This window comes from Equus quagga, chromosome 6 (assembly GCF_021613505.1).
Source record: "Equus quagga isolate Etosha38 chromosome 6, UCLA_HA_Equagga_1.0, whole genome shotgun sequence".
Lineage (NCBI taxonomy): Eukaryota > Metazoa > Chordata > Mammalia > Perissodactyla > Equidae > Equus > Equus quagga.
The window spans coordinates 81354635-81377085 of record NC_060272.1 but is presented as its reverse complement, the minus strand read 5'-3'; the positions used below and the strand labels follow the sequence as shown (position 1 = coordinate 81377085).

Sequence of the window (22451 nt, the reverse complement as noted above, 5' to 3'; positions counted from 1 at the left end):
GTAGTATATTTTATTTAACCCAATATATATAACATGTAATCATAAAAGAAATTATTGAGATATATTACATTCTTTTCTTTATATCAAGTCTAATTCAAGTGATAAATTTTCTTCAATACTTGTATGTAGATTTGATTAAATTTAAGATGCAGAAGTAGATTCACATATCCAAGTTGTTCCTAATATGATTAACACCATATTGATAACTGAATTTAAGTTAATTACAATAAAGTTAAAACTTCAGTTACAGTCTCACTAGTCCCATTCTAAAGACTCAACAGCCACAAGTGGCCACCACAAGGGACAGCACAGCTCCAGCAGTAGACTTATTGCACCCACTTACTTCATCACAACTTTGTTATATCAGCAGACTAAATCACAGGATGTCGTCATCACCTGAGACAGGCATTTTCTAGTCCCTTTGGCTACAAGGGCAGCTGTCATTTTCCCTACCCGCATGAGTTACTTCAACTCTAGTGGTCCCTCTCTTTGCTCTTGAAGGTCCAGAACACAAGCACCATGAGAGCTGAGGTTACTCTACTTTGTGCAGTTGTACCTGCAGCGTCCAGACTGCAAGAAAGTACTGTCAAAACAGCAACTGCAGAAAACCAGTATTGAGTGTTTTCAGTGTTGCTAAATTGTTTAACTATATATTATACTTATGACCTGTAAAAAAAAAAAATTACAAGAAACTGGTTGTGGCAAGTATTGTTCTTCCACATTGTTGAAGTTGCTGAAAAATAATTCAAATTATGAGATCTGCATTTTCAATCAACCTAGGGACTATCTCATCCATTCACAGGTCTAAAAGATCATGTGACACATATTCTTCACAAAACACAAGCACATTATATTGCAAGGCAGAAATTAAGAATCTGAATTAAAAAAAAAAAGAAATTGCGTAAAGATTTTTTATGTTTTTGCCTTTTTATCCCCAAAGGCCCTCCAGTACATAGTCGCATATTTTCAGTTGTGGGCCCTTCTAGTTGTGGCATGTAGGATGCCACCTCAGCATGACTCGATGAGTGGTGCCATGTCCATGCCCACGATGAGAACCGACCAAACCCTGGGCCACCGAAGCAGAGCGCGCAAACTTAACCACTCAGCCACAGGGCCGGCCCCCGCATTTTCTATACTGTATTTCCCAACCCCAAAATTTGCAGCCTATCATCTTCCAAAAACTTCTAATCTTCCTCTTACTAACCTTTTAAAAACTTTAATGGCTCAAGATAAAGGTGAATGTAGCATAATATAGAGCTAAGAACCAAAAATCAAGATCTTAATTTTCCTAATTAATCGTCAAGCATAAACCTAAATAGCAGCAACGAATTAAGCATAAACTTTCATGGCTGCCTAGTATGATAATAGTGGGGCTGTTAAATATGGGGCAGGAGTATAGGAAATGCATAATCTGAATCAGAAAACTTAAGTAATGTACAGTTTGGGAAGTACAGCAGAAACTCAAAAGACAGTTTCCTCTTTCAAAATCTATCAGATTTTTCTGCATTTATGTGCCTAAAAATAAAAAGTTAAGCACTCATTGTTGCAGAGAAATACCTCAATAAACTATCGAAACATTGCAACAGACGTTAAAATGATAATTTGATTGAATAAAACCAGTAATAAGTAATTGAACAGAAAAAACAAATCTACCAAGATATCTAGGGCTGAGGTGGGAGGGGGTGTGAGCAGGGCAGGACAGGAGGACCAGGGGGCCCTGCTCAGGTTCCACACCTTGCAGTTGGTGAGTGCCCCAGGGCCAAGTGGTTAAGTTTTGCACACTCCGCTTCGGTGGCCCCGGGGTTTTGCTGGTCCAGATCCTGGATGCAGACATGGCACCGCTCGTCAGGCCACATTGAGGCAGAATCCCACATGCCACATGCCACATCTAGAAGGACCTGCAACTAAAATATACAACTATGTACTGGGTGGATTTGGGGAGAAAAAGCAGGGGGAGAAAACAAAAGACAGCAACACTTGTTAGTTCAGGTGCCAATCATTAAAAAAGAAAAAAAGAAATCTATATATACATATTTTCTTTTAGAAGACAGATGAAACAAAGTTTCACTCTCACCAGCTTGCTTGAGAATTCCATTTGGAAAATACGTTAACAAGCTACCTTGGGGTAGAAGCCAGGTCTCCTAAGTCCTAGACTACCAAAGAGCAAGAAAATTGAGTCCTTAATAAAATATTTTTAAAAAAATGAGGGCGGGGTGGGTTGGTCCAAGGTTCAAAGATAAAATGGTAGATGAGAGGACTTCCTTGATCACAGGTTACGCGTCCTCCCGTAGCCAAACCTATTTCTAGTTTACAAAAATCACAAAATGCTTGGTCAAAGCGGATTTCCTGGGAAAGCTGAGAGGACACTATGCCAGGGTAGTCTTCGGGAAGCAGAACAGAGAGACTCCCAGGTGACATCTGAATTACAATTAGAAATAAGTCTCTATGCTTGTTTCCTCTACGCAGATATTCTTAGCAGATACCACAAAGTTCTAGAAACTATCTTCTGAGATATTTAGAAGGCTGCAAACCAAGTGATTATTTCTTTACACTAATATAGTCACAACAGTTTGGAAACTATTATCCATACAGAAATTACATGCTCTCATTATGGACCAACTTAATTATTTTAATACACTGTGTCATTTTGAATAGACTTTGAATTATATATATGTATGGGCTGGACTGGTGGCTCAGCAGTTAAGTGCACACGTTCTACTTTGACAGCCCGCGGTTTGCCGGCTCGGATCCCGGGTGCAGACATGGCACCGCTTGGCAAGCCATGCTGTGATAGGTGTCCCACATATAAAGTAGAGGAAGATGGGCACGGATGTTAGCTCAGGGCCAGTTTTCCTCAGAAAAAGGAGGAAGATTGGCAGCAGTTACCTCATGGCTAATCTTACTCAAAAAAAAAAAAAAAAAGGAAATGAATTATATATATGTAGTATAAATCTTTGTAAAGTCTCACATGACAGGCTATAACTTTTTACCATAAAATTACTTAACAATTCCTATTTATTGAACTCCTTGGTGGGCATTACTTTCTAAAGTGACTAACGAAAATTGAAGCTGCAAAAGCAAAGGAAACTACAGTGAATAAAGAGACTCATATTCTTAAAAAATACATTTATCAAATCTTTAACTTCAATCTAGAAAAGCAAAACACTAGCTCATACAAAAGAAAGGTCAGGCCGTCATTTTAATCCAACAAAATGGTATCTCTATTCATATTTACCAGGATGCTAAGAAAAGACCAGGACAGTTTTCTAGCACCTTCACCTGTCAGGCATAAGCATGTTCAAATATACTGACACACAAACAGATTATTACATCGTTTCATTTCTCATACTGGTATGGACAGTTGAAAATGGGTTAAGTGAAAAATTTTCAAATTGTACTTTTCCATATTTCCTCTTCACTTGAATTAACCAGTCTTGCAAACACAACAATAAAATCTTAGTCCACAAAAGCATAATAAATCCAGATTATGTGTAAGAATTAGCAGCCAATAGCCATGACATTGCCTAGTCAAAAATAACGGACTTTTTGCAGTGCTTGTTAACTGGCAGTAACTAGAAAAGTTCGAGAGTGTTTTGGACGGTCTCGGTGATTGGTCAGGGATCCCAAACAGATAACATACCAGGACAGTAATCTATGCCACTATCAAAAAGTATCAACCAACCAAAAATGTTATTGTGTCTCTTTTGAGTAATACTTCAGAACAGAGGTTCTCAAAGTGGGGTCCACAAACCCAACATCAGTATCAACTGGGAACTTGTAAGAAATGCACAGTTTACCCCACCTAAGACCTGCTGAATCTTCAACTGTGGTGTAGGGCCCAGAAATCTGTATTTTAATGAGCCCTCCAGGTGATTCTAATGCTCACTGTGGTGTCAGAACCACCGATTTAGAGGGATGTTCACGGCTGCTGTCCTTTAATTTAGAGCAGGCATTTTGTTTTTCCACTGTTGTATCTCAGCCCTGAGAAAAGGTCCAGTACACAAAAGGACCCCTCGATACCTAGTGGTACAATAAATAAATGAATATAGTGAAATTCTGAATGATATGATTCTCGCACAAATTCTGTATGACTGAGTAAAGTATCATTTTGTAGACAATTATTCCAATTACTATATTCAGTTTGCTAAAGTGCTAGCTTCATAGTTATCCTAATGTTTAAAATATTCTAACCAAGTCCACGAACATGTAAATATTCTAACCAACTCAAAGAATTAACATTATAGACTAAGTGACCACTGAACAAGTTACCACTAGCCTCAGAAATTATTACAAGAGAATCACTATGTGTGAGATTACTTTTCCTCATTACATAAAAACACCAGGCAACATTTGTAAATCTAAGCAATGTCTCACATTTGACAGGAATTTACATTATCTAGTAATCTGAAAATACCTAAGAAAAATTAACTACAATTATTCTGGCAAAATGTACAATAAAATGTTTTCTCTATTTTCATGCAGGAGATAATATGAATAACTGGCAGAAAATAAATTATTTAAACACAAAAATAAAATGTAAGTAACTCATAGGCCAAAGATAGCAAAGTTAATAGTGATAGGATGGTATTTACACAGTTCTTCAAAAACTCAAAAACATAGGCAAAAATTCACTCACATTCACAAGAGTCTGGTTGGTTGACATTTTGCATAAAAGAAAACACCACTAGGAATAACATGCCTTAGAGACCCAGTCACAGACATAATATGAAACACAACGGGTTACTGTGGCCACTGATTGAAGTTTGAAGTTTTTGATACTACCTCATACATATTTTCTACCTTAACTTGAGATGTACAATAAATAAAAACTTGAAATTGACTTTGTAATGACAATTTCGGAGCTTGAAACAAATTTTAGACATAAACATCAATTCCAAAGTCTTCAACACCATGAACAATGCAATTATACAGAATATTTCAGAAATATAAGGTCCACTTACATTACTACTGATGTAGTGCAGGCAGGACCCTTGTGTTTAATAACTAACTAAAAATCCTTTCTTAATAACTGTAACTTCTTTAAAAATAAGGAAACTTGAAAAGAAAAATCATGTATTCAAACTAAAGAAGTACACTTCTTAATCCTACCTAATCCCACTAATTCGATTTTAAGACAGAAGTGCCTTATATGAAATCTGGGTGATTATATTCTACGAAACAGAATACTATCGTTTAAAATTCATTTCTTTAATTCAGAAAGACAAACAGTAATTCTAGCTTAAGATGTTTAAATAAACAAAGATCGTTCAAGTCATAAAACAATATACTGGGAAAAGAATTTCTTAAAATGTATACTATGAACTCTGGCTAGATTACTCTAATAAATGCAGTGTCCTCCATTTGGAAAGTACAAGCTTCTCTTACTGAAATGGAAAATTAAGTAACATAAAACAAGTACATAATGCTAATTCCATCAGGTAAATAAAAATATAACCAAATATTAAGTTTCAACCAAAAGGAACCCTTAGAGACACTTATAATCTAAGCAGTTTTATAGAAAAAGACAGGAAGTCAAACAACATTCCCAAGATAACACAGCACTGTGATTGACCCTTTAAATATTCAGTCTTATAAGATTCAAACTTCAATCACTAAGTTATTCAATAATCGAGGAAAAAGAAAATTTTAAAACATTTTTCCTACACTTAGAAGATAGTGCTTCTGACATGAAAAAATAAAAGGTAACACAATATATAATGCATAAATCCAGATTTTAAAGATCACATACCAAAAAAATTTATCATCAAATACTATAAAAATAGTGAAATTCTTCACTCTTTCCCCAGAATGACGTTCTATAAATTACTTGACCACATTCAACAGGGAATCTGTATGCATACTTCCATTTTACACAACTGGAAAAAACAGTATGTAAAGTTGGGCACACTAAAATTGTTTCCTATTTTTAAAAAATTTAGTAATGAAGGGTGCTAGAAAGGAAATACTGCTGTGGTAAAGCATGAAATTATTGTCAATTTATTTAATCATGATTTGTTTATGATGGAATAAACCCTTACTGGGCTATACAACTTAAGAGATAGACTTGCTACTGACTTGGAAGTAGTTTGCCCCCCTTCCACCAAAAATAAGTCCCTGTCTACAAATATCTATCTAACTATGAAGTAAACACAGAAAAACATTTACAACTGTTGAATCTAGCAGTGAGGTATGGGGGTGTTCACAGTCTTATTCTTGAAAAATAAGAAGTGTGACTTTTTAAATCATTGCTATCCTCTCAAATTTCAGAAATGTATTTTAACATATTATTAGGTATTGTGACAAACTCTTAACACATACAAAACATTTAAATACAACAGTACTCCCCAGGAAATTTCCTCTATTTTTGCAAAATAATGTGTCCCTTTTACTTCTGACTAGTCCCATTTGACACTAAATTTCAACCTTTTAAAGGTTTCAATATACATTTGATCATATTCTTTCACAACAATCAATCACACATTTATGTTTCTTTTTCTCATTCAGAATCTAGGTTGAAATTATCAACCTGACTATAAATCATTCACACTGAAATTGAGCAATTATTATACATTTTACAATATAAACATAAAGTTACTGAAATATTTAGCAAGTATGTTTCTGAATAAAATGTAAAGGTATAATTTCAATTAGTATTTGAGAAACAAGACCCAACGTTTCAGATATTATCTTGTTGATAATTTCTATTCAACAGCAATTCCAGCTGTAACAGGTATTTTTTCCTAATATTACTGATGTAGGGTTAAAAACAAATATTTAATTTCTTCTATTGAATGCTCAGCACTGATTTTAAACAGAATCATCCAAAAACTCAAGGAACTGAAATATGAGGGAACCAAAAGTTCTTTAAAACCTAGATCTGTCGAGAAGAAAATCAATGCATTTATTTTCAAAATAATCAATCATGGGGAAATTCTGACAAAATACACTGCTAAAATAAAACACTTAGGAAAATGGGTGTTCCTTTATTTTGTGCATATTAATTACACATTAATATCATATAAAACCTAAATCCTGCAGACTTTATAAACTCGGTGTTTCAAATCATGACACACAAAGAAACACATTATTGTGATAATACTAAAATTGTTTCATATTACCTTCTTATGGAAAGAATTATGGTAGCATATATAACAAATTGACATTTATTTAGAAAAGCTAATACTATTCTTTATTTTTGTATCTACCACTTTTAAGCAATTAACATTCAAGTATCTTCCTTGGTATCCTAATTCACATGAAAAATTTCTGAACGAACCAGCCACAAAATTGTTTAACTATACAAAAACACTAAAAACTGAGTAACTAGGAGTTCACAGATGCTCCACTTGACTGTCACTCAGAAGCTGACTGTTCCCAGGGTAAACTTGGTAAGTACTGGAACAAGGATTTTCTTGATGCAGGGGAAAAGCTGTGTAGAACTCTGTTCCTGGAGCCAGAGCTGAGCCGGACACTAGAACATTCAGAAAATTAGGACATCATCTCTTTGTGCACTGGCTTTCAATTGTTCTTGAAATCAACCTTACAAAATTCCACAGCCTTGGCCAAAGATAGCTTGGTATTAACATCAAAGGATAAAGTTTCTCCCAACCTGAATTCAGCTTTGAAGCAAAATACAATGCTAAAAATTACCTAAGGATTATATGAACAAAAATACAGACGATAGGAAAGGCATATTTAGATGCAGTAGACATCACTTAAAAATTAAAGCCAACGTTAAAACTCTCCACACCGCTACTACTGTAACAAATTAAAACAAATACCACTCTACTCCCTGCCAACTCAGACTCATGGAAAACGTGACGAGGAAGTCTGTATTATTTTACAATCTCCAAATTGTGTTTTCAAAGATTTATCAACCCCAAATACCAGTGAATACTGAAAATTTTAGAAAATAATTCCATCTATATGGTTGTGTCTAAAAAATAGAACATGAAATAGTACATAAGAAAAATTTAATTGGTAGGTAAGAATGCATCTCAATTATGCTTTACAGCCAGCTGCTTTCATGCAAGATTTTAAATAACCAAATTTCTTTCTTTCCAAAGTATGCATTCCAGCAAAAACAGAAACTATGCAAAAATGAGAGGTAATATTCACATACTGTTGATTTAAAAAGAACACACTATTCTTCAGAACAATGCTAAAAGCATGATCTAGTAACACCATGACATGTTACATGAGAAATAACTATGCTATATGATCAATGGCTATTGCATTAGATTTATGATTTAAGTTTCAAATATAATTCCTTAAATGTAATTTTAAATTAAACATGCCTAGCATACAAAATTTTAAATACACTGAGGACTTTGTTTTGGAACAAAAATTAAAATGTGACAAAAGCAGTTTCTCCCTAGCATTAAAAATCAAACTTCAAAATACCTAATTGATAATAGAGGGATCTAACCTGATTCCAATGACCTTAGCCATTCCCAAAGTAATTCTGTTTTTCCAAAATCAACCCTTGAACTGCATTCCTTGGAGACAAACACATCTGGCCTGTCAGGCACGTTTTACTGGAGAGAATTACCAAACTATATGGAAATATTTATGACACTGCAGAGTCAAGCCATCTTTAACACTTCTAGAAACCAGCATTCTCAAGAAATGCCTAAATTCTTCTAAATCGCACAGCAAATCCTCACTTAACATCCAACCTAACGGTACTGTTTGATTTTAAAGAAAATTTAAAGGTTAAGATCTAGATATTAACACCAAATAAATAATGGCAGATAAGATGAAAAATAGATATTATTTATAAGCAAAAGAGATTTGCCTTCAAACAGTTTGCTTTCAAGATTCAAAAGATTTATTTGGAGAAATCAGCACAGGACAAAGATATCCTTAATATTCCTTGCCAGAATATTTGAATATTCAGAATCTATATGAAATGCAGACAGTAACTCTGATTTCACAGAACATCAAAGGTTTATACAGATGTGAACTCCCATTCCCACTCCTCCCCAATATTGCTCTATCTACCCCTTATTGACATGAGCTTTCACTAAGCTTCTATCTTCAGTGCTACTTGCACAAACTAAAAAGCAGAAAATCATTTTCATTTTCAAGTGGCTGAGATTAGTTAAAGCAACCAAAGTATTACTGTTACAGCAATCTTAGTAAAACTATAAGAGAATACCACTAATAACATTTTTAAATTATCCAAAATGATTTCTTTATTGAAATTAACCACACAGATTTCACAGTACTATGGCATACTTACTTTAGCTAAAGTCACAAACACATTTAAACATTCACAACCATGAGCATTACCATTCTAATCTACAAAGATTATGAATAAAGAAAAATACAAAAACCTCAAGTTTTACAAAAGAAAAACTTTAAAGTCTACATACATTAACAATAAAACCATTTCTTCCTGGTAACAGGTGAAAGTATAAAGGCATATCACTGAATTTTTTTTCTCTAAATAGCCAGGAATGAAAGAATGTTTAATATCTACGACGCTTATTAGGGCCTTCAAAGTTGCTCCCTTGGCTTCCTCTACCAAAACCACCGGGACCACCACTAACAGGACCTACACCACTCATTGGTGCTTGAGGGGTTTCAGAACCTGTTCTACTACCCATAGGTGATCCCATCTGAGACGGCGGTCCTTGAGGAAATCTATCATTGTGCTATAATACCACATAATAAATATGAAGTCCATTTGGAACACGCCAAATATAAGTGACAAGAAAAATTGGCAAAATCCCAAGTGGTGGTGTCATGAAGTTCAGCAGAAAGTCCAGCAGAATCAGGATCACACATAGAAGGAAGAAAGGAGCAATTTAATTAGTTACTACGTTAAAAAAAAAAAAAAAAGAAAAGAAAAAAGAAGCATCTGAAGAGTTACATATTGCTAATGCTATACCCCAATTTCATGAAAAAAAGAACTGATTTTATGAAGGAAATGCCATACTAAACCTAATCAGTATTATAACACTGTTCTGGTCTCTTTTATTAAAAAGCTTATATCACACGTAACTGTTCTGCGTAATAAATACTTTTAAAACATCAGAGAGATAAACTGGGAGCAGATCACATCATCTGAAAAAGTAAACATTCTAAAAATTAAAACAGCAATGCTTTTAACAGATAGAGTACTAAGTACAAATACAAAGAGTTATAATTTCAATATGAAAATTTATGAAGTGCTCTTCTGGAAAGTATTATTGAAAAAATAGTTTTAAAAACTGACTATTAACATGCACTATTAAATATCTGAATCACATATTCTGAGAAACTTCACAATAATAAACACTAATATCTCAAAGACTGACTAGAACCCCCTATTAGCAGTAGTAAAATGTAAGTGTGAGAAAGACCAAGGGTGATATTTAAATACAGTTTACAAGTTTAGGGAGTGGAGTGGGAAAATGGGCCAGTTAATGTTATGTCTAAGTTACTAGTGAAGATTATATTCTACACAAAAACCTAACCAAAGCAGTACAAGCTTTCACTAGCTTTCAGATATTTTACTATAAGATAAAGCCTCCACTGAAGGAAACAAGTACACTAATTATGCACCATCTGATCATAGTAGATACTATTGCACTGCCTGTTTTTCTCCCTGTACAAAGGCTCATTGAAAAAGAAAAAAAAATTGTTAGCAAATCCAATTTTTCAAAATTTTTAAAGATTGCATTTTAAGTAAATAAATTTAAAACTGATAAAGCATTGCATCCATCCATTGTAAGATGCAGTCTCTTCGAACATCTCTGAGATCAGGATGGATTTACAGCTGTGGTGTGTCTGGTTTAATTGGCAGTGCTTCTTTCTTAGCAGCAATGGCGCCTCGAGATTTGTTGTGGTAGTTCCAAAACTAAACTGCCTTTTCAAAATATACAATCAACCAATTTTCCTTTTCTAAATGTTATTTAAAACAATCAATAACAAAAACCAAGTGAGAAAATGTTTTGCCAATATAAAGCCTCATTTAAATAGTGACGGGCTTTAAGAGAAATGAAAAAAGGGATCAGTTTTGCTACTGCTATTTAAATATAATAATTACAAATGAAAAACGTTTTTATAGTATTTAACCCCCACAAAGATATCTTCACACTCTCAAATCAAAACATAAAATTGTCTACTTTAAATTTAGGAGCAAATGTAATCAGTAATTGTATAATAAGAATGCAACCGTATAAATTTAAAAGGTATTTTAAAACTTTAATGAAAATTATTTTACAGTTAAACTCTGAAATTAGTCATAAGTGATCTTTTCACTAAAAATGTTCACGAAAAATTGTGTTTTCACACATATTAGAGTTTTGTCCCCCACAAACTCCACAAAAGGCAAGGAGTCTACACAGGAAAAGAAAACAATCACAAAATACTTGACTGTTACACTGAATGCTGGTAGGAGATGGATACAAATTAAAAGCACTATAAAAATAACTATAATTAACAGATATATTTGCTATATACTTAAGTACAAAAGCATGCCATAGATAGTAAACCTAACTCTTGGGATACTTAAAAAGTGCCTCTCATAAACCAACATCAACTTCACAGGATTCTTTCTTCTTCATTGGATGTTGATCTTTACTGGCAAAACAAATGATGCCAAATTATGTTAAGTGTGAAGTTACCTTTGGGGTGGAAGTATATATTATTGAATATAATCAAAATAATGTTTATGATACATTACCACTGCTCCATTATCTGGCATCATTGGAGTTCCCATATTTGCAGCTCCTTCTGGTCCCATGGCAGGACCAGGACCCATTGGTGGGCCAGGTATAGTTCCTCTGTTGTTCATATTCATACCCATCATTGGAGGAGGACCTTGGTTACCAGCAGGTGCTGGGCTAAACGCATCTATGCAAAACAATCTTTACTTAGAGCTGTCCTAACTTAGTTTAGTAAACATTAAAAATTTAACAATACTTATGCAATCTACATAGCAACACTACTACTATTTTCAAAATCATTTTCCTTCCTTGATAATGGGACACTCAATCATCTACTCTATAGCAGAGCATTACCTATGCTATACAATTTTCATCCCCAAAACAAATGTACATAAAACAAATGAGATAGCTATCAATTATTCTAGGACATTTGAGACTGTAAAAACTTGAAACTTTTTAAAAAAATCAGTATTATTTGCTGTAATCTGCTTCTGAACCAAATATTCCCTTACAATGGTGACCATGCTCTACTAGTTGAAATGGAACTTAGGAAACCACTTTATTTTCTTAAAGTCATGACTAAAAATATTAGCATGTAAATTGCATTAAGTTGTGAGAGGAGAAACCATTTCCTCCAATATATATATAAAGTTCACTGTAACTAACCTCTTGAGTTTTATATGGTTACTTACTAAACACCTCCCAAAATTACAGGATGTACTGTTTTTTAACTTCATGTAGAAATATGTAATCCAAATCAAAAAACTGACATGACTTATCATGACTAAACTTATTTTTATAAGCAACTGCTACCAAATGCAGATCAAATATTAATACAGCTATTTGAATGTTTTCAACATGCTGTTATTCTGGAAAAAGAAACAATTAGATATACCTCAAATTTTTTCATCAGAAAGATATCCACCTGTCTCATGTTAATTGCAATGGTGTTTGAGTTGTAACACTACATTTACAATGGCCTCAAATACAACATTTTTAGATATCTTCTTTGAATTTTTTCATTTTTAAAGTACTCACACATTATTAAAAATTCATAAGAAAGACTGAATCCACCTTAAAGAGTTTTATTCTAGTATTTCATTATGTAGGTCAATTTTACGACACTCAGAACTCAATTTCTCAAAAACACGTTGTTAACAGGAGTTGAAGTTTTCATTCAACCTCACATTATCTAATGCAGCTGGAACTCTATATGGCTGAGTCCAGGGAGCGGCTGCGAGGAAGAAGTCTTACTCCCTATTAGTCCCTGGCAACAATGCTCGTTCTGAACCCAATTCCCAAGAATCTAGCAACTTCATAGGGAAGGAATTATTTCCTCAATCCCAAAATGTTCTTGCTCACAAATCTACACTCTAACTATCCAACAACATTCCTACTCCCTTTGCAAAGCTATAAATAAAAATTTTTATGAGACTTCCACATCTCCTACACTGGACATGAGGAATGTTGGAGACAGTATCTAACAGGAATCTTACCTCAACTTTCCCCCTAAAAAACACATCAAGGATCTCTTTGTAACAGAACATAACTGCTACACCTAACTTGTGAGATTCAATCCGAACCATAAAATTATGGGTATAAAAAATCAAAAATAATATTTCTAACTATCAGTAGTTAAAGTAGAATCTTATTTGTAGTATTTATATCTTCCACCACACAGCTACACATAAACTAAATTTAAAGATCTAAGAAATGTAAGAATTATCTGGACCCTTGAAAAGCAGTTTCATAATCTATGTTTCACTTGGTATACGCACTGGTAATACAGCAGAAAATCTACTGCCACATGCCATGAATGAAACTTGATAGGATATTATAATTTACTCACTTAATAGCAATATTTAACTGCATGATAATGATTCATAACTCCAGTAAACCATGAGGATAAAGTCTCACATGTAATAAAATATAAAGAGTAGAAAATTAAATGGATTGCATTAAGAGGAGTTCAGTAAGTGCTCAAATATAAATATGGTTCTCTGGTGAAAAAATTCTGTAAAAGTTTTTAATTCTCTCAAATTCCTAACTAAATAAGGAATCTAAAGGCATACTCTCATATTTATTCTGATAAAGTTGCTAATCAAGCAGTCAGAATGGTTTCAGGTTCTCTGCAACATCATAAACGTTTCAAGTTTGGCTCTGATGTTGACACTCTAATAACTACAATCCATAATACTCTCGCATCTATAATCTTTAAAACCCCCTGGACTATACTGTATACCACCCCACAATTTACTCTGAAAAAGACATAAATACTGAACTACTTGTACATTATTATATCCTCAACTGTGCTTCATAATTTACAACTTCTTGCGTACTCTTTGTTCAGTGATTATTTCATGTGTTCATTGTACTAACTTCATAATTAAGTTCTTTCTGGGTAAGGACAATATTTCATGCTTCCTTTGCCAAGCACAGATGCTGGTAACTATTTATTGGTAAATAAGAAAAGTGATCAAGTAAACAGCATTAAACAATTTTAGTTTATCTGATTGGCAGTGGCAAAGAAACTGGCATGAGAGGAAGGGAGGAAAAAGACTGAGTATGGAAAATGCTCATTCCCCACATTAGATGTTTCAAGATATTTTATTCCATACACCACATACTGTAAGTAAAATTTAGACTTTTGCAGTGGGTGTACGTGTTATGCATATTGGAATGTTAAGTAATCTTTACAACAGTATGCACATTTGAGTTATGTAAAGATTTTGACCTCACGACAGCTTCTGTCTGACAATGTGAAATGAATATATAAAATTTAATTATTTATCTAATTCTTAAATGTATGACATTTCAAATTTAATGAGATCTATGAAAACAACTGCACTTATTTTTCCCTGAGCGTATTTACTTGATACTGTTTCCCTGACAAGCTGGTTATACAGCCAATCAACAGTGAAGATGCTAATTAATATAAGCACTTGCTTAAAAATTTTACATCAACTCTAAAGATATGTATTAGCCTAAATGTGCAAGACACATCTCATTTCCTTGACAAGTCACAGATGTCTCTAAACAGTGTACTTCTGTGCACAATACTGTAGGTTAGGGCAAAGTACATAAGACATTCAGTAAAATGAATAAAAATAACTTTCAAGTTACACAAAAGGTTATCCTAAAATAGAAATTTATAAAATACTCTCAGAAAGTTTAAAAACACTACAACCCAGAAACTATCAAATTTGCAAGGTAAGAAAGCCAATCTGAAGGCATAAAATTGGATTTTAAAAAATGCAACAGCATAGCTCTGCATTACACCATGCAATGACTGAACAAGTCTCCAGATGTATTAAAACCTGGTTACAGGTTTCTTTCATGAAATCTATTAATGTATAATACATCTTTTAGCCTTCAAATTAACAAAATGAAAATGTTCTTCCTGAGCATTTATTTCTAACATACTTTTTCAATTTAATAAATGAAGAGATTTCATAATTACAAGTGTTGGTTCCAAACTTTAGTTTGTTACTGATATGCAGATACCACAAACAGCATGTACAGTTCCCAAAGAATTGCAAGTAAGTTACAGAAGCCTTTTGCTTTAAATCCCTACCTCCCATGTTTATTGCTCCACGGGGACCCATATCACCCATTCTCATTTCCTGTTCTCTCTGTAAGTAAACATAGTTGTCACAGTCAACCTATCGATCTTATGACTTCACATTTCCCATCTAAAATCAAAAATAAAAGAATAAATTGGGACATCACTTTCCATTAAAAATATTTAAATTTGCCAACATTATTTACTTAATAAAGAACACTGAAAATAAACTTCAGTCTCTCAAGGCTTTATATTGTAAGTGCTTAGAGCACCCAGTTTATACTGCTAGATTATCAATGAGTCAGATCACATAAAATCTACCACAGAATAATTTTAATGTTTTTATTCCAACAGATCAAAGACACATGTCCAGATTCCAAGAAAGGAAAAACCAGTAATAATCACCACCAGGGCCAATTATTTTTTCCTCTCGGGTCACTAAAGGTTTAAAACAGAAATGACTGTTAACTACTTTTATATTCAAATGTATAAAAATACAACACAAACAGCTTTGGATCACTAATCTAAAAATAAAGTTATACACAATTTTCATTTTTGAAATACTATAATCCATCTTTGCATTTCCACTTAAGTACTCACGCATTATTTCGCCAAGGACCTACAGATACGCCGTAAGTCTCCACTACACACAAAATTACTGAAAACTTGACATAACATTTTTCCTTTATTTGAACAAGCGTTTTACCTAGAAACCTAAAAGTGTTATTACACAGTTGGCAAGATCTGAGACATAATGCTCTTGAGGTTAACTGACACACAAAAGGTCATACAAATGTACAAAATGTTTTAAATTTCAGTATAGAAACTTCTTCCTAAAAACTCTTCATTTATTAATAACTATATAAAATTAACTTCAATGAAATCTCTAGGTGAAATTACTTAACATATTATATGATTGAAATTTACACTACTATATGATCTTTTCCAGTATCAGACAAGTGAATTAAATGTAGCAATCATAAAAAACAGAGACAAAAGTAGCAACGTCCAAACCTAAAGACAGCATAATTTTTCTACCTTTAAAAGCAACTTTATGAAAATGTGTTGCAAATTTGTTTGTAATGAATAATGCAAAACACTGGTGAAAAGCACCTATAAAGCTAGAAAAAGAGGAAATAAAAGCCTATGATGGATAAATGCCACTAAGCAGTACATCCACTGCCCATCTAATCTAACGGATATCCCTCAAAAGGTGATCTTTAATGAAGCTATGGTACAAGAAAAACAACACTTACGTGGCAGCATGAAGAGAGATTTTGTCACATTATTGAGAAAATTTAAATGCCAAATCTTTATCAAAACTGTTTTATAACTTTCCTAAAAATAAGTATTTCTCTTCTCATAAAACCTTTGACTATTTTAATGGATACTACTATTGACTGGCAAAAAAAAAGCTAGACTATTTTATAAAACTGACTAAAAAGCCACAAAATTTTCCGATTATATGGAAAATACTATTTTATAATCACATTTAGCATTATCACCAATAAATCAAACCAAGGTGTCATTTCCTCATCACTAGAGCCTACTGATAAAGTGTAGACTGCTTCAGCACACCCCAAATCTTCCAGGAATTATTTATATAGAGCAGGTACTTACTGAAAAGCTGAGTGCATTCCAGCACCACACAATAAGACATATGGATTTTATGATCATGACATTTTGTGAAGACAGGGTTTAACTTATACTTTTACTTTGGGATTTCCCTTAACTATGAAAGATCAGGAACACAATATCTAACCACCAACAGAGGGTGAGTATTATAGTCTCACTGTTCAAGACTTGAATTTTCAAATCCCCCTTGCAAGCACTAACACACTAACTGGATGCCTATAATTCATTGGTGGGAATAAGAAGGAGATGCAACATTTTTATAGTCTCTTTATAATTTCAGCTTTATCTATCACTTTCTGAAACAACAACGTTTAGCTTATTTATTCACAAAGTTAAGTACTTTCCTGAAAATTATTTGTAAATTATGCTATTATCTCATTTTCTTCATGAACAAAATTCTGTGGAAAACATATTAACGTACTAAAGAGATCTATGGTTTTAAGTCAATTACTCAACAGTGGCCATAATATTCCCATTCTGATGCTCTATTATAAACTGGCTCCAGTTCTAAACTATCTTCTCTCAATGAGATCATCAGCATGTCTTACAAGAATCCATGGTAATGTGGCCTATCACTATGTTAAAATACCAACTATTGTACACAGTCATGTGCCACACAACTCCATTTCAGTCAAGAGCAGACTGCATATATGACTGTGCTCCCGTAAAATTAGTACCATACAGCCTAGGTGTGTAGTAGGCTACACTACCTAGGTTTGTGTACATATACTGTACGATGATCGCATAATGATAAAATTGCCTAACAACACATTTCTCAGAATGTAACACCACTGTTATGCAACGCATGACTGTATAACAGCATTTTTCACTAAATATACATACCCTCAATTTATTTGCTAATACTGACATTTCCTCAAAGAAAATTACTGAGTACTATTTCACACAGCTTCACTCATAAGATTAACAAAAAGAGACAGTATAATTAAATCATTTTTAACTGTTTAGGAGTAGAGGTTTCCAGCTTCCTAGTCAAGTCTTAAGGTTACTGTTACTTTCTATAAACCCACTGCTATATATTTCTAGCAAAATGCAAGAGGTAGAGATTATGTTTAAGAGTAGGGATATCAATGGAAATTAAGGCAGTACTTCTCGTTATAACTTGATATCATCAAATATTAATGAGAATCACTTTAAGTTCACTATAACTGTGTACCTACCCAAAAAGCAATACACAAGGCCCTCAGTTCTCCTATGAATTACTTCTATGCTTTAAAATAGAACTGGTACACAATATGTGTGATATTTTTACAATACAATTTTTAATGATGCTTTATTACTTTACCAAAATTTAAGAGTTGTGGTTTAACATGAAACAACATATACGTAAACAAAATCTCAAAAGACTGTGGTACAATAAAATTATAAATTTATGATGAAAACTCAATTTTAATTAATTCAATTAATGTTCACAGCAACCCTATGAAGAGGATCTACTGTTAACCCATTTCAGAGAGCATAAAACCAAGGCACACAGCTGTTAAATAACTTACTCAAGGTCATACATACAGCAAGCGGTTGAGCTGACCTAAAAAATTCTGTCAAAATAGTTTATAAAATTTTCACCTTCACAAGTCACTTCATTTTTCAAGAATTCCAACAGAGATTAACAAAAGGCAACATTTTAAATTTATCCTTAGAATGTCTACAAGAAGGTATGCCTTTTCGTTAAAAGAATTATGCATATCTACTCCTGAAAACTTGTCACTGAAGTGTGCTTAAATTCACAGCTGACCAAAAGAAGCAAGCAAACTATGACTGACTTCCAGAACCACATCTCAAAGCAGGATTCCACTAAAACAGCAGTTCTCAAAGTGTGGCTCAGGGTGTAAAGAGTCCCCAAGACGCTTTCAGGAAGTGCACAAATTCAAAACTATTTCATGTCTTATTAAAACTAGAACATACTTGTAATACTACGATCTAATTGAGCTTTTCACTCTATTGACATTCGCATGGATGGTGCAAAAGCAATGGTGAGCAAAAAACCCTGGTGTTTCAGCAAAAATGAAGATGCTTGCATCAATTTTTACTAGTAATCACTGTATTCTTTACATGTATACACTGCAGTTAAAGAATTTCAATTATGAATACCTGGATGAAGCAGTAAAATTATTAATTTTATTAAATCACTATCCTTGGGTACATGTTTTTATAATGTTCTATACAACAAAATAGGTCATATACATAAAACACTTCTGCTACATTGTGAAGCAGGGTGGTTATTTCAAGAAAAACCATGCCCGTAACTGGTTTGCAAGCTAAATGAGACACTTTATACTTGGAACACGGTTTTTTACTCGAGACAGCATTTGACAGACATACTATGGTTACTGACTTTTGTATCCAGCAGACATTTTCTAGGAAGATCAGTGGTTGATATTAAGAAATATGTTTTTAATTTTGTATAATAAAAAACACTAAAATTTGAAGATGTGCATAACTCAATAGATCATTATTCTTCTAATGTTTGGTACATGACATCACAAAATCATGCATGGGGAAAAGATCCATTCAAGGAAGACGAATGGACTGTAATGCATAAGAGCACTTTCAAGAAACTACTGCTTGTCAAGTTTTACTCCAGTGTAAAATACTATTCACAATTATCTGAAAAGGTTAATATATACTTGTTTCCATTTACTAATTACCCTTGTGAACCCAGATCTTCTTCATGTACTTGAATCAAAAGAGCATTTTGCCATAGATGGAACGCAGAAGCAAATATGGGAAGCCAGTCATTTTCTAGAGCCAAACATTAAACAAATTTACAAAACAGTAAAACAATATCACTCTTCCCACTAAAGTCCAACATTAAACAGATTTGCAAAAAAAAATGTAAAATAAGGTCACTCTTCCCACTACAACCCATTTTCTTTCAAATTTCTCTTTTAGTTTCTAATAGGGTAAACACTGATATAACCTAAATAAAAGCTCTTTGGGGTTTTCAATTATTTTTGATAGTGTAAAAGGATTTCAAAACCATTAGGTTTGAGAACCACTGTTTTTAAATTCCAGTCAGTATTCATTCATGAAAATATAAAGTAGCAGAAAATTGGCACTAATGGAAATTTAACTAAACCAGTATTCCCAAAATTGGAGAACTTGACATTGTTGTATGTAGAATATGAATTTTTTCTTTTAATAGTTAATACTTAGAGCACCAATCTGTGATTTTAAAGATTGTCATAGTTTATTTTCTTTTTAGGTAACCTAATTTAAAGGAATTACATGGTACAAGATAAGGCTAAAACAAAACATAATAGAAATGCCTAAGGTTTAGGAAACTGAACTAAATAAATACTAACATAATACCAACTGGAACAACATTTTGCAATCAATGACAAGACATGTTCATCTACACTTTGATCAATCTAAATTCCTGTTTGAGTGAACACAGACTTAAGAGCCAAAATTATTATTCCTCTTTAATTTGTAAAGATGTCTCAGGTATGTCTTTAAAGAAGCTTCTAAGGATTCTCTAGGGATCACCATGTGCCATTTATGTTCCATGTCTTAATAGAGAAAACGCTAAAAATGTTGATGTAAAAGTACCAATATAGAAATTTAAGTCTGGTAAAGGAAATATAATTCTGGAGAAATGTATAAGTTCCGGCAAGTAAGAAAATTCAACCGTTTTATCATCAATTACTCCTAAAATTTTTCCTGAAAATAAATTATTTAGCACTTGGAAACAAACGTCTTCCTTATCACAGAAGTTTACAAAAAAGAATAAGATTATTAGATAGCTAATCAAACTTCCATGGAAGAAATAAACAGAAACCAAAATACTATGTAACAAAAACATATTTAGAAGAATGGAACAAAATCTATTATGTAAAATATTAAGAAAACAGGTATTAAAAAATCAACTATGTGAAATAATCAACAGGTATAAAGAAAAAAATTTCAAAAACTTAGGCCGAATTGTTCAAGAAATTCATTCATTTAAAAAGGTGCAAAGATACTGAAAGGTGTGCGTCAACAAAGTAATCTTTTCCCAATAAAAGTAAATAAAATAATTTTAAACTAAAAACAGAAATAAGCCATGTTCCTATTGACACAACTCAAATAATAGCACGCAAACTTCCCAACACAACCAACAGAGAATGCTTGGAAGACTTAAACATTTTAAATTCAGATAGTTAAAATAATTTCCAAAACATTTTATCACTCACTGCTAGATACGGAGGGGGGAAAATGTTTTCAGTAACAGAACACATTCTTTTAATCCATACAACCCATGTGTTTTTACCTCCTCAATCTGAATACATGCATTCCAAAATACCTGTACTCATGAATACTGGGGAAATGTTTCTCAGTTCCATGATTGTTAAAATGAAACTTTATATCATATGTCATTAGGGAATTGCAAATTAAGATAACACTGAGATACCACAACACACTTATTAGAATGGCCAAAATCCTAAACACTGACAACAAGAAGTGGTGGCAAGGATGTGGACAATCTGGCACACTCATTCTCTGCTGGTAGAAATTCAAAATGCTATGTCCAGTTTGGAAAACAATTAACAGTTTCTTACAAAACTAAACGTACTCTTACCATATGATCCAGCAATCATGCTCCTTGGTATTTACCCAAAGGAGCTGAGAACTCACATCCACACAAAAACCTGCACACGGATGTTTACGGCACCTTTATTCATAATTGCCAAAACTTGGAAGCAACCAAGATGTCTTCAGCAGATGAATGGATACACAAATTGTGGTACATTCAGACAATGAAACATTATTCAGCACTAAAAATAAACGAGCTACCAAGCCATGAAAAAGACACAGAGGAACTTTAAATGCATATTACCAAGAAGCCAATATGAAAAGGCTGTGTGATTCCAAGTATGAGACATTCTGGAAAAGGCAAAACTATAGAGACAATGAAACAATCAGCGGTTGCCAGGGGTTAGGGCAGAGAAAGGAACGAGCAGGTGGAGCACAGAGGATTTTTAAGGCAATGAAACTATTCTGTATGATACTATAAGGGTGGGTACATCTCAAAACCCAGAAATGTACAACACCAATAGTGAACCCTAATATAAATTATGCACTTTTAGATGATGAGGATGTGATGAGTAGGTTCATCAACTGTAACCAATTCACCGCTCTGTGGTGTGGGAATTTGATAGTGAGGGAGTCTGTACGTATGTGTGGAAAAGAAGGTAGATGGGAAATCCCTATACCTTCTGCTCAATTTTGGTGTGAACCTAAAACTACTCCAAGGTCTAATTAAAAAAAACTTTAAAATGTTTCTTTTTGAATAATCAAGTATAAATTTACATCACAAGTTTTAGTCATGAAATAATAAATATTTGTTACTTGTTAAATTTCAAATCAGAAATAATGGGGAGAACAAAAATAAGTAGCAGGGCCTTGTTAGCTTACTGCATTCATTAACCTAAAGACATGTACCTCTTAAACTAGATTCACCCAACAACATATTTTTAAAGCCTGGTTCAGCTAGCAGTAAGTAGATTATTCTGATGTCACTATCAAATTAAACCGACTACGTAGCAAAATTAATTGCTGCTTTTTAATAAATACAGAGGCTTTCTAACTGTAGATGA

The 22451-nt window shown here is 33.2% G+C and overlaps 1 protein-coding gene across 10 annotated transcripts in view; it reads right to left on the bottom strand.

The window, feature by feature from the left end:
* The window catches only part of PSPC1 (paraspeckle component 1), a 111906-nt gene that overhangs the window by 37132 nt on the left and 52323 nt on the right, over positions 1-22451 (bottom strand). The window contains exons 7-9 of one of the 10 annotated variants that reach the window (XM_046663822.1): positions 15232-15289; positions 11675-11844; positions 8293-9659 (exon numbers count right to left, since the gene is read on the bottom strand). The exons of 8 other annotated variants lie outside the window; for them this stretch is intronic. In XM_046663822.1, the coding sequence (XP_046519778.1) occupies positions 9474-9659; positions 11675-11844; positions 15232-15289 (414 nt within the window). In that variant the 3' untranslated portion in view covers positions 8293-9473. Of the gene's footprint in view, positions 1-6727; positions 7472-8292; positions 9660-11674; positions 11845-15231; positions 15290-22451 lie in introns of those variants that run through there. One more of the 10 variants, XM_046663823.1, reaches the window with a different exon arrangement.